The sequence below is a fragment of the Tamandua tetradactyla genome, chromosome 8 (assembly GCF_023851605.1).
Source record: "Tamandua tetradactyla isolate mTamTet1 chromosome 8, mTamTet1.pri, whole genome shotgun sequence".
Lineage (NCBI taxonomy): Eukaryota > Metazoa > Chordata > Mammalia > Pilosa > Myrmecophagidae > Tamandua > Tamandua tetradactyla.
In genome coordinates, this window is record NC_135334.1 from 68,885,563 (window position 1) to 68,899,808 (window position 14,246).

A 14,246-nucleotide genomic window follows, 5' to 3' on the forward strand; every position below is an offset into this window, starting at 1 on the left:
TAGTACATTTGCATCGATTTAGAAAAAGAAATAAAAAGACAACAGAAAAAGAAATAAAATGATAATAGAGAAAAAAAAAAACTATATGTACCATACCCCTTACCACTCACTTTCATTTACCACTATTTCAAACTGAATTTATTTTAACATTTGTTCCCCCTATTATTTATTTTTATTCCATATGCTCTACTCTTCTGTTGATATAGTAGCTAAAAGGAGCATCAGACATAAGGTTTTCACATTCACAGAGTCTCATTGTGAAAGCTATATCATTGTTCAATCATCATCAAGAAACATAGCTACTAGAACACAGCACTACATTTTCAGGCAATTCCCTCCAGCCTCTCCACTACATCTTGAACACCAAGGTGATATCTACTTAATGCGTAAGAATAACCTCCAGGATAACCTCTCAACTCTGTTTGGAATCTCTCAGCCATTGACACTTTGTCTCATTTTACTCTTCCCCCCTTTTGGTCGAGAATGTTCTCTCAATCCCTTGATGTTAATTCTCAGCTCATTCTAGGATCTCTGTCCCACATTGCCAGGAAGGTCCACACCCCTGGGAGTCATGTCCCACGCAGAGAGGGGGAGGGTGGTGAGACTGCTCATCATATTGGCTGGAGAGAGAGGCCACATCTGAGCAACGAAAGAGGCTCTCTTGGGGATGACTCTTAGGCCTAAATTTTAAGTAGACTTGACCTATCCTTTGTGGGGTTAAGTTTCATGTGAACAAACCCCAAGACTGGGGGCTCAGCCTATAGCTTTGGTTGTCCAATGGAAGTATTTTTTGTTTGTTAATTATTTTTTCATTTATCTGTTGGCCACTTGGGTAACTTTTTATGTAAAGTGCCTGTTCAAGTTTATATTGTGTTTTCTGATTATTTGTAGGAGTTCTTTAAATATATCTTGAAAATGAGTCCATTGTTGGATATGTGTATTGCAAATAACTTCTTCCATTTTGTGGGCTGCCATTTTACTCTCTTTAATGGCATCTTTTAATGAAGAAAAGTTGTTAACTTTAAAGTAGTCTATTTTGTTCATCTCTTCCTCTACAGTTTGTGTTTTCCACTGCTCCCTTGAAGAAATGTCTACTCCAAGATCATGAAGATGGTCTACCTGTATTATCTTTTATTTTTTTAAATTGTGAAAAAATAACATATATACAAAGAAGCAATAAATTTTAAGGCACATCACAACAATTAGTTCTAGAACAGATTTCAGAATTTGGTATGGGTTACAGTTCCATAATTTTAGATGTTTCCTTCTAGTTGCTCTAAGACACTGGAGACTAAAAGAAATATCAATATATTGATTCAGCGGTCTTACTCATTTGTTAAATCCTATGCTCTCAGTTATAATTCCACCTTTTCCTTTGATCTTTCTCCCAGTCTTTAGGGGTATTTGGTCTATGCCCATTCTGACTTTTTCATGTTGGAAAGACATGTCAATAATATGTGATAAGAGGATGGAACTAGTTGACGTTCTTGAGGGGTTGGCCTCTCCAGGTTTCAGGACTTATCTGTCCTAAGAACCCATCTGGAGGTTGTAGGTTGCTGGAAAGTAATCCTAGTACATGGAACCTTTGTAGAATCTCAGATAAAGCCCTAGGTTTTCTTTAAGGTTGGCAGGACTGATTTTGGTTGGGGTTTGGCAAATCCTGATAAATAGTAATATTTAGCTGCAGCTTACATAAGAGTAGCCTCCAGAGTAGCCTCTCAGCTCTATTTGAACTCTTTTAGCCATTGATACCTTATTTATTACAATTTTTCCCCCCTTTTGGTTAGGAAGGCGTTGTTGATCCACGATGCCAGGGCCAGGGGTCATGTCCCATGTTGCCAGAGAGACTTTCACCCCTGGATGTCATGTCCCAGGTAGGGGGAAAGGTAAAAATTTTCCTTGCAGAGTTGGGTTTAGAGAGAGAGGCCACATCTGAGCAACAAAAGAGGTCATCTGGAAGTAGCTCATAGGCATACCTATAGGTAGGCTTAGCTTCTTCGCTACAGAAATAAGCTTCACAAGAACAGTCCTCAAGATCAGGGACTTAGCCTATTGACTTGGGAGTTCCTAATATTTGAGACAGTATCAGGGGGTTCCGTGCAGTAAAGTTTAATAGTTCCACATTTTTTCTCTCATCCCTCAAGGGACTTTGCCAATACTTTTTTTTTTTTTTGTATAATATAGCATATATACAAAGCAAAGAAAGGAAAAAACCACTCTTCAACCGGTAGCTATAGAACAGATCCCAGAGTTTGTCATGGGCTACCATTCTGTCATCTCAGATTTTTTTCCTTCTAGCTACTCCAGAAACTGGAGGCTAGAAGGAATATATATGCTTCATCATCACAAATAAACTATTTTTCTTTTTTGTGAAAATAACATATATACAAAAAGCAATAGATTTTAGAGCACATTGCAACAATTAGTTGTAGAACAAATTTCAGAGTTTCGTATGGGTTATGATTCCACAATTTTAGGTTTTTACTTCTGGCTGCTCTGAGATACTGGAGACTAAAAGAAATATCAATATAATGATTTAGCAGCCAATACTTTTTAATTTTCTGCTCAACATACTCGGGACGTATCAGGACCTTCCATTAAGCTAAACAGAATTACAAGTCCTCATTCCCATTCTGGACTCCATGTATTTATTGTTTAAATGATCTGTTCACACAGGTTGAGTTAGATTATGTACTACAGAAAATTTAGGTTTTGGGCAAAATAAACCTTTCTTCCTTTGGTCTCGTAAAGTAGGTAAAGTTCTAAAATGCAGACAGTGACCTCCTTATCTCTTAGTCTAGACCTGATCGGCTTCATTATTATCTCTAGTTGAAACCTTTCAATTTCTTTAACAGTTGTTATTTGTGGCAATGCTGAATTTCAGACCTGTAGAACTCCTACTCTGAGTCATACAGGTAACCCAAGTTCCAGGGAAATACCATGTTATACATATATAGCATGGCCTCTCAAAATCTAAAAATAACAATTACTCCTCCAGACTAAATGTGGTCTGCTATAAGAGCCTATAATCTCGGCCCCAGTTTTCTTATAAGTATTTTCTAAATGAGACCATACAGTATTTGCTCTTTTGTTTCTGGTTTATTTTGTATCATAATGTCCCACAGGTTCATTCACAACGTTGCATCCCTCATGATTGCATTCCTTTCTGTAGCAGCACGATATTCCATCATCTGTATACACCACAGCTTGCCATTCTACTTCTTAGTATATCCTTCAACCACCTCCATCCGTTGAGCATCGTGTATAATGTCCAAAGTCAACAGTCCATGTCTTACATTATCCTCACTTAGTGGTATAATCATCAACACTCTCTATATTAGACAATTTTCATTGCTCTCAAGAGAAATATAACCCATAAACACACCCTCACCAGGTAGAAAATCCAAACCTCCCTTTAACTCTTGTCCTTCCCCTCCCCCCTAATTATTTACTCCTGATATTGCTGTGGTACTATTGATGTCTTCCTGTTAAACATAGCCCATAGCATGCAGTAGCAGTTTTCCCCCATACTGCTCTATTATTCACTCTGTACAAGATTCATACCTTTGAAATAGTTCATGAAAGAACTTATCTATATTTGTAATGTTAATCAGTGGAATACAAGGCTCTATACAACCCTTTTCAATCATGTTCAATATGGCAGCATTACCTGTAGAACCACTAATGAGCTGCCTTCACTTCTATCCATTCCCTTACATTTAAGTTCAGCCTCATTAGCTAACCGTTTACCCATCTCTAGCTAACCGTTTACCCATCTCTAGCTTCCGTGTAATCTCTAGGTCCCTTGTATTCTGTATTCTAAACCTTTGAGTTTGCCTTTACCAAGGTCATAATAGCGAAATAATGCAGTATCTATCTTTTCGTGTCTGGCTTATTTCACTCAGCATTATGTCCTCAAGGTCTGTCCATGTTGTCATATGCTTCAGGACATCATTTTGTCTAATTGCTGCATAATATTCCATCATATGTATATACCACATTTTGTTTTTCCACTTGTCTGTTGATGGGCACTTGGATTGTTTCCATCTACTGGCTGCATTATCTTTTAGAAGCTTTTCTGTTTTACTCTTTTTATTTAGCACTACAGTTCACTTGGAGTTCATTTTTTGTGTATGGTGTGATGGTAGGGGTCAAGATTCATTTTTTTCATATGTATATCCAGCTGACCCATAACTATTGAAAAAAAATCCATCTTCACTGTTGTTATTCAATGCTACTTTGTCTTAAATATCCATAGTTCTCTATTTTGTTCAATTATTCTGTCCTGCCAAGATTACACTGTCTTAATGAGTAATATAATAAGTCTTAATACCTGGTAGTATAATTCTTCCAAGTTTCCTCCCTGTCGCCCCCCCCCCCCCCAGTTGGCTTGGCTATTCTTGGTCCTTTGAATTTCCATTAAAAAAGTTTCAGAATCGTCTTGTCATCTCCTTGACCCCCTACCCCCACCTAGCACACTCACACGCGCGCGCACACACACACGTACATGAATTTGTTGGGATTGCAATTGTATTGAATTAGTAAATCAGTTTGGGGAGAATTGATATATTTAGAATTCAGTGTCTTGATCTATGAACTTGTATATTTCCCCATTTGTTTGTCTCTATTTTTATTTTTTAAATAGAGGCCATCACACTTTTCATTAGATTTATTCCTACTTCCGTATTTCATATGGAATACAAAGGTATAGTTTAAGAGTTGGGCTCTCTGTTCTTGGTTGTTTGAGTCTGAGTTGTTAATGATATCAGAAAGCTGCTTTAGTTTAGTTCACAGATAATATAGATAGTAATGATCTGTGTGGAATGTCTCCAGAATTAAAGACCAACTTAACTGCAGCAGTATGGCAAGTTATTTTATAATGAGGCAGTTTTTATAAGTACTTAGGCATTAAAACATATGTAAAATATGATTATAGTGTGTGTATTTTATGCGTTATTACTGTGGTGCAGTAATACTTGGTTGAATGAAATGCTATATGGTTTGGATGTGGTTTTAGTTTAAGTTTGGAAATCATAACATTTCATCATGGTTTTACATATTTAGAGTAGAGGGAATCAGGTGTTAGGGTATGTATGTATGGAGGGTGGACAGTAATATTAATACATAGAAAAAGTACTATGAGGTAATTATAAAATGAATATATTTTCAAGTTTGTAACACTGTTTATCCATGGCAGAAATTTTATTCTTAGAGACTTGAGGAGTGAAGGAAAGATCTGGTTGTGACCTTTAGTAAAGTACTTAACATCTGCAAAAGGGCTATTATAATAGTATACCCACCTATGGAAAGGGCTTGGAAGAGTGCCTGGCTCATAGTAAGTGTTAAGTAAGCATTATCTATTATTATTATTATTATTTGTTTTCCTGCACATATTTAAGTACCAAGAGGGCATGGAATTTATCTTGTTCGCTATCTTTAATACTTACTATGTGTTAGATTAATAAACAGTCACTGCATTCATGGAACTTGTAATCTGATCTGTGCATATTATTGTAGATAATAAATCATGTTCATAATAAGGCCAATGAATACAGCCTTCATCCTTCCATAAGAAACTCATAGTTATTTATAGAACAGGTAATAGATACTTGCTAGTTTTCTACAATGACAGTGTTGTTTTATTTGTTTGTTTAGGCAAACAAAATACTGATAGGGATTTTAGGCCATTGATCCTATGGTTATGTAGCGTTTTTGCTTGTACTGCTGATAATTGAGGATTCTGTGATGCTTGGATGTCCTGGGATTTGGAAGACCTAGGTTTACGTCCTCATTTTGCCACTGGGTTAGTACATGACCCTGAGCAAGCTGCTCCTTAACCTTGTCTATAATTAAAGGATTGCATTAGATGATTTCTCAGGTCTCTCCCAAATCTCAGTTTGTGATTAATAAATTTTTCCAAATTATGTTTTGTTTTTGGGGTAGAGGGATTCTGTTGCTCAAATATATATTTGCCTTAAAACTGAATATTGAAATATCAGTGTTGATTTCATATTCCATGATTCTGTTTTGGCTTTATTTATAGATGCCAGAAGTGGGTGGAGAATTGTAGGAGAGCAGACTTGGAAGATAAAACACCCGATCAGCTAAATAAACATTATCGGTTATGTGCCAAACACTTTGAGACCTCTATGATCTGTAGAACTGTAAGTAATAGCAGGAATTGGTTTTTGTTGTTGTTCTCTCTCTCTCTCTCTCTCTCTCTCTCTCTCTCTTTTTCTCTCTCTCTCTTTTTTTCTCTCTCTCATTCACTCACTGTCTGGTTGGAAATGAAAATACTTACATATTGATGTTGGAAGCATCCCAATAATCCACCACATTTTTTTTTAAAGATGAAGACAGATTTGAGCTGAATAGTATCTGTTTTGTTCTTAAAACCTGATTTTGTTTTTTACCTCCTGTTCCTGTTCCCTTTTCTACTTACCAGAGGTAACCATTTTTAAACTTGTGTAACTCTAGAAAATTTGAAATTATTGTTAAAGTATATGTTTACTTAAGATAAATTTGGTGTTTTTATTTGGAGTAGTTTTTCTAGAGCTTTTTTGTGAGTGAAATTTTCATCTAGAAATGGAGATCTTGTTCTCATGTTTTGTATATAGTTAGAACCAATTCTTAATTTTTATAGGCTAGATACCAGAGCAGGAAATAAACCATGCAAGTAATATGAAAAAGCATTTCCACCAATAATTTGCAATTTCACAACAAGACCTGGGTCTCTCAGCCTAACTACTGTTAACTGTGTGAGTTTGGTCAAGTCACTTCCCCTCTTTGGGCCCAAGTTCCTAATGAGATTAGATCATATAATTTCTGAGATCTAATATTTTTAACCCTCTTTAATTCTGTTATTGCTGTGATTCATAAAAGGCACAGATAGGGCAGATTCCATTGAAAAGAAACAGACTTGAAACATTTTAATGACTACTTAGGAACCCAGTTTTGTAAGCAAATTATATATTCTTGTTTACGTATAACTAATGTATCATCTCAGATATTGGTATAGACATAAACTAATTTGTAGATGGTACACTATATATGTTATGCAGCAATTTATTTTGATATTTTTTTCAGATACATTTTGCAGAGGCATCAGAAAACTAAAGAATGATTGGGTTATTTTATTTCTCAAAATTAATTGAAGCAGATACTTGTGAAGTCATTGGGAGGTGAGCCAATTCCGGTTCAACAGTTTAATCACGAATATTTGAGGGATATTTTTACCTTGCTTTGTTAAGAGGGTAATGATCAACCAAAATAAAATTTTCAAATGATTAAAAGGCAAGCTACTTTTATGTTCTTGACATTAAGTAAAAATATCCCAAATTATTATTTTAAATGCACAAGCCACATGCATTTTTAACATTAGTAATAAATATGGTCTCTTAATTAGGTAATTCCAGCCAGATTAATAAGAGAAATTTAAAAACTGTTCACACTTGTATTCTTGTTTAATCACGTAGAATAGAAAGATGACCTATTTTTACTTTTAAATTCTGAAATAATTCTTCAATATTTTGAATAAATTAATCTAAATGCAAGCAAATATTCTTTCCATACATGTAGAAGAAGCTACTGCTATTGAAAAGTTGGATTATTTGAATTCTATATCCAGTGTTTAAGTGGTTTGGCTTCATTAGTTTGGCATTTAAGATCCCAGTAAACATTTATGACTAGTTGAACCACAACCAAGTGTTTTATTATCTTCGATGCTAGAATAAGAGCATTGCTGTATACTCAGTACCTAATTCAGCAATTAAAGATTAACTCTTGATACTGAGTAAAAACTATCGTACATATGAATTGAAGATAGCCTTTTTTTGAGATGTGTACTTATAAAGATTTATAAAAAGTCACATGCTTTTCATTCATATATTCTGTTTTTTGTCTTAATATCCTTGAGCTCTGTTTGCAAGTACAAGTTAATTTGCTTTGAATTTTTAAGATTCAGTTCAATGTTTTATCTCTCCATTCCTTATTTAATAGTTGGTAAGATATCAAGAGTTGACTGTGTGTGTGGTGTGTGCTTGCTTATTTTTGAGGTGTTTGCACAGTGGGAAAGATTGGAAGCTTTGGATATTAATTTTTGCCCCCTTCAATGAATGTGTTCCTGATCAAACCCTGTTTCAAACTCCCCAGTAGATTTAAGATTATTGGCCTAGCACTAGAATCTGAGTATAATTAAGAAACCAGATTTTCTTCTTTGTTTTTTCTAAGAGACAGGAAACTGTGAACTAAAAAATACTGAATCTAAATAGAAAATCTTCCCAAAATGAATGTTTAATAACTCCTTGTATAAAATCCCAAATAATGTATTTTATTTATAAATAAATATTTTCCTTCTTGTCTTCCCAGCCTCCTTTCTCCAGGTGAAAAAAAATAAGAGATATTGTTTAGTACATTCTTTGAATACACTTTAATAGTTGAATTTGAAGCAATCACTGCTTCTAGGAAAGTCTTAAATGAAGTGTGCATGGTCTTTATCAATGAAGAAATTAAAGACGTTTCTTTGGACTAACTGGGGAATATAGGAATAGTTATCCAACTATTTTTTCTCCCTTTTCTTACTTGACTTCCTCTGGGCTGGCTGTGGAAAACAAACAACCAAGTATGCATCTTAGACAGGTTGGATTAGGTTAACAGAGGTTAGTGTAGAGAATGATCATTCTTTAGTAATAAGATCATTAGAACTAGAAGAGAATTTTGAAATACCTGGTTTAGTATTTGCAGAAGTGTAGTTATGTATATCACTTGTAGTATGGGAGATATTTCAGGTGACCCATAAATCAATTTTTATTTTAGAAGTTTTGTGATAATGTGTTAAAATTTAACTTGGTCATCGAATCATTGTTTTTTTGGCTTTTATTGCTTAAAACAGTGTTACTGAATAAGGGACTGGGTTGTAGCAAAATATGGAAGGTGGTATAATGCTTGAAATGACGAACATTATGATCATTAGTATTTGGATAATTTCATTTTGAAATTCAGTACCTGAATTTTATTCAGAAGATGAATCTGGGGCTCAAAAAGGGAAAATAATTTGACCAGGTCTCATAGTGAATCACTAGTAGAGTTTAGACTAGTTCCTAGGTCTTCTGGGTCCCAGTCCAATATTCTTTTCTTGGTGCCTTGATGCTTCCCAATAAATTAGTAAAAGTACCATAAATAGCAGACAAAGGAGGAAAGTATTGCTATAGAACATGCAAGAGGGTAGATCAATTGGTGAACTTTTGTGCCTGTTACAGGTTTGGTGGGCTTGTGGAAGGACAGAATTAATAAAGTAGCTGGGAGGCTGAATTAGAAATATATGCAGAATACAAATACATTATATTTTTTATGTCTCCAGTCAGTTTAGTTCCTTAATTTATAGTAGATTGCTAGAATGGCAAATGCAGAAAGAGTTAGAAATAATTGGTGGACCTGAATTGACAATATCAAATTCTGTAAGTCTCTGTGTTTTAGAGCTGGGGTTGAAGGATTGCTGGGGAAATCATTAATATGGAATTTGATTAATGCATAATACATTCTTAAGGAATTTCTGAATCACTAACATGCTTTTCTTTTTCAGAGTCCTTATAGGACAGTTCTTCGAGATAATGCTATACCAACAATATTTGATCTTACCAGTCATTTGAACAATCCACATAGTAGACACAGAAAACGAATAAAAGAATTGGTATGTCTATTTGTTCCAGCCCCTTCCTCCAGTAATACTATGAAATCAAATATAGATGCATTTATATTAAAATTGAGCCATTATTCTCTTGAAATATAAAATTGCAAAGGTAGCATTCTGAGAGTGTTGTTGTTATTAAAATAGCCTGGATATAAAATTGCTAGTTTGTTTTAGTATTTAAATTGGAAAATCTCCCTTAGATTAGCCAGTTGATATTCATTGACTGGGGCCAAAGTTGCTGTTGGTACAAAGAGCTTCTTCCCTTCCTAGGGAAAAAAATGCTCCCTTTTCTTCTGTAGTTAGGAAAATGTAGCTAAGGTATGCTTCCAGAAATCAGCACAAAAGGATAAAGAAAGAAAAAGTATAAAAATTGAGAGACATGGGAATAGTTTTAGAGAGAAGTATTCTATCACTACTGAGTACTGACAGGGTTTAGAAAAAGGTTTTCAACCTCTCAATATAGCCTCTTTATACATGTATTTATATTTCTTTGATATCCTTCAGGTCTGATGACTGAAACTGAAATGACAAACATTATGATCATTAGTATTTGGATAATTTCATTTTGAAATTCAGTACCTAAATTTTATTCAGAAGATGAATCTGGGACTCAAAAAGGAAAAATAATTTGACCAGGTCTCATAGTGAATCACTAGTAGAGTTTAGACTAGTTCCTAGGTCTTCTGGGTCCCAGTCCAATATTCTTTTCTTGATGCCTTGATGCTTCCCAATAAATTAGTAAAAGTACCATAAATAGCAGACAAAGGAGGAAAGTATTGCTATAGAGCATACAAGAGGGTAGATCATTTGGTGGACTTTTGTGCCTGTTACAGGTTTGGTGGGCTTGTGGAAGGACAGAATTAATAAAGTAGCTGGGAGGCTGAATTAGAAATATATATATGCAGAATACAAATACATTACATTCTTGATGCCTCCAGTCAGTTTAGTTTCTTATTTATAATAGATTGTTGGAATGGCAATTGAAGTCTGATGACTGAAACTTAACTGTTTTTTTGTTGAACCTAGATATATAAAATTAAATTACTCAGACTCCTCAGTTCATAGCTTTTTGTCATCATTGCCACCATCAAGACCTTTTTTTGTTTTTTCCCCCTCTTTCCTCTACTATTACTATTTCTATTCCTCTCCTCCCTGTTGGTATCCATTTTAGTGTATTTCATTTCAGTCAGCTTACCATGTGCTTTTTTTAGGAGAACATTTATCTAATTTTCCTCATTTTCTTCCATTTTTACCTTTCATAGTTAGGTCTTTGATACATTTGGAATTTTGTGTATGGTATCCAGTAGGGACCTGACATTATTTTTCTACTTATAGAGAATCGGTTTTTCCAACGTGGTCTGTCTAGTAATCCATTCTTTCCTCCACTGATATAAGAGTCTATCTCTGTCATATGCCAAGCTGACGTATAGACGTCATTTGTTAACTTTTATTTGTTAGCAGCTGTACCACCCTGTTTTCATTATTATGGCTTTATCATATATCTTATTTTCAAATAGGGTGACTTCTTAACTCTTTTTCAAAATTGTCTTGGCTATTTGTGGACCTTTTTAGTCCTCCATATGAATTTGAGAATTGTTTTCTCAAATTCTCTGGAAATGCTGTTTAGATCTTCATTGTAATTGCTTTGAATTGACTTCTTTATAATATTAATTTGTCCTATCTGTAAATAGGAGGAAACAGTAAAATAGCTAATAAGTACCCGTAGTCATTGACAAAACTAAATACTGGTTCTCTGAAAACACTGCTAGGTAATTTTAGGAGCATAGAAAGTAAAAAAATTGAAAAATTTTCAGGGTTTTTATTTCTGTTCTTTAATATAGAGAACATGTACATTTTCCTTAGATTATTTCCTGGTAATTTTGGTTTTTGTTGGTATAGATTACATTTGTCTTTTGTTGATATAGGTTATATATTCTGATTGTGATTTTGAAGAACTTATAAAAAATTAATCCTATTAGTTTCTTGAGGTTTCTGTGTGGCTAATGGTGTCATCTACATGTGAGGACAAATTCTCTTCTTCCAGTCCAAATAATTTCAGTGTTTTTGTTGTCTGTCTTATTTTTAGTCAGGATCCTTACTATTTGTTGAACAGCCCCAGTAATGTTACAGCTGGCACATTTGCCTTGTTCCATTAAGTATGATGTTTGCTATTGGTATTGTTAGTTAACTTTTATCAAAATAAGGGAATTTCCCTTCTAGTTGGTATTCAGAGATATTTTCAATTTGGCAGATGCTTTTATTGTATCCATTCAGTAGAAAAGTTCAAAATTTCTTTTTTCACTCTTTAATGAGGTAAATTACATTAATAGATTTTCTGATGTTGAACTACTTTTGCATCTCTGCAGTGAACACTAGCTGATAGCAAAAATATCTGTCTACTTACTTTCATGCAATATTGTACTCAGTTGATAATAATTCAGATTTTGCATTTATAATTATAAATAAATTTGCCCTATAATATTTTTTTCATGTTCTCTTCTTATTGAGTTAGGATATCAAGGTTCTACTAGCCTCATAAAATGAGTTGGATAGATTCTTTATTTTTTCTGAATTTTTCAAGAAAACTTATATAAGGTAGACAGTATTTGTATCTCTTGTATTTTAGGTTTACAGAAGTTTATGAACTTCACCTGGGATTTTCAAATGTTAGTGACTCTTCTGTTCCTAAAATTACTTTGAGTCTTTTCACAGAACCAATATTTAGTTTTGTCAATGATGGCTATATTTGTGAGCTATTTATTGTTTTTTTCCCTTGACTTAAGGGATTTACATTTTTGGCTCCTTTCCTAGCTTCTTGAATGTTTAACTCATTTTTATGTGTATTCACACCTATAAATGTCTCTCTAAATCTCATTTCAGCTGTATCCCCCAAGTTTAGATGTGTAGTGCTTTCAGTGTTCAGCTCTAAGTATTTTGTAATTTCCCTTATTTATTTAATGTGTGGTTATTTTTGTTTCTCATTTCCAGAAATGGGTTTATTTATTTCTTTTTTTACTTGTACAGACTCACCATTCCCCCTCCCTTTGCACATCTCCATCCCCAGGAACTTCTCATCTTATCATCTCTCTTAAGTGATAGACAATTTTTACCCTTATGTGTCTTATTTATGTCACTGAGTATAATGTTTTCAGGGTTCTTCCATGTAGCAGCATGTCTTGTAACTTCATTTTTTCTTTTGGGCAAATGTGTGCATGTACTGTATTTTATTTATACGATCATTTATTGATGGGCACTTGGGTTGTTTCCAGCTTTTAGCTATTGAGAATAATCATTCTATAAACATTAGTGTACAAGTATCTGTGTGTGGCCCTATTTTCACTCTCGCTGGGTACGTACTTAAAAGTGGGATTGCCCTGTAGATGCTAAGTCTATATTTAGCTTTTTAAGGACTCGCCATATGGCTTTCCACAGTGATTGCACCATTTTACATCACCACCAACAGTGAATTGGTGAAGTTTTCTGCATCCTCTCCAACACTTGCTATTTTCTGTTTGTTTTAATTTTAGCCATCTTTGTAGGTGATTGGTATCATATAGTAGTTTTAATTTGCATTTTCCAGATGGCTGATGATGTTGAACATCTTTTCATGTGTTTATTGTCCATTTGTATATCTTCTTTGAAGAAAAATCTATATAAGTCCTTTGCCCTTTTTTTTAAAACTTTTTTTTTTTGTTGTATGATATAACATATATACAAAGCAAAGAAAAAAGCAATAGTTTTCAGAGCACTCTTCAACAAGATCCCAGGCTTTGTTATGGGCCACGATACCATCCTCTCAAGATTTTTCCTTCTAGCTGCTCCAGAATATAGGAGTCTAGAAGGAATAAGTATTTTTTTATCATCACAGTTGACCTTTTTTGTGTGAAAAATAACATATATACAAAAAAGCAATAAATTTCAAAGCACATCATGACAATTAGTTGTAGAGCAATTTTAGAATTTGTTATGGGTTACAGTTCCACAATTTTAGATTTTTACTTCTAGCTGCTCTAAGTCTAAAAGAAATATTAATATAATGATTCAGCACTCATCCTCTTTTGGTAAACCCAACCTTCTCTGTATAACTCCACCATCACTTTTGATCTTTCTCCTTCTCTTTTGAGGCATTTGGACTATGTCCATTCTAACTTTTTCATGTTGGAAAGGGCTTTCAACAATATGGGATAGGGAGATGGAACTAGCTGATGTTCTGGAGAGGTTGGGCCCTCTCGGTTTCAGGACTTAACTGGTCCAGGGACCCATCTGGAGGCTGTAGGTTTCTGGAAAGTTACTCTAATGCATGGAACCTTTGTAGAATCTTATATATTGCCCTCAGTGTTCTTTGGGGTGTTTTGCCCATTTTTTAATTGGGTTGTTTGTCTTTTTGTTGTTGAATTGTAGGAGTTTTTTGTCTGTTTTTTTTAATATTTTTATTGACAAATCTTCACATACATATGGTCCATACATGGTGTATAATCAGTGGCTCACAATATCATCACATATTTGTGTATTCATCATCAGGATCATTTTTTAGAACATTTGCATCACTCCAGAAAAA

General features: G+C 34.2%; 1 protein-coding gene across 1 annotated transcript in view; it reads left to right on the plus strand.

The window, feature by feature from the left end:
- Positions 1–14,246, plus strand: part of THAP12 (THAP domain containing 12) — a 32,844-nt gene that overhangs the window by 5,774 nt on the left and 12,824 nt on the right. The window contains exons 2-3 of the mRNA XM_077113534.1: positions 6,044–6,164; positions 9,581–9,688. Coding sequence (XP_076969649.1) covers positions 6,044–6,164; positions 9,581–9,688 — 229 coding nt within the window. The remainder of the gene's footprint in view (positions 1–6,043; positions 6,165–9,580; positions 9,689–14,246) is intronic.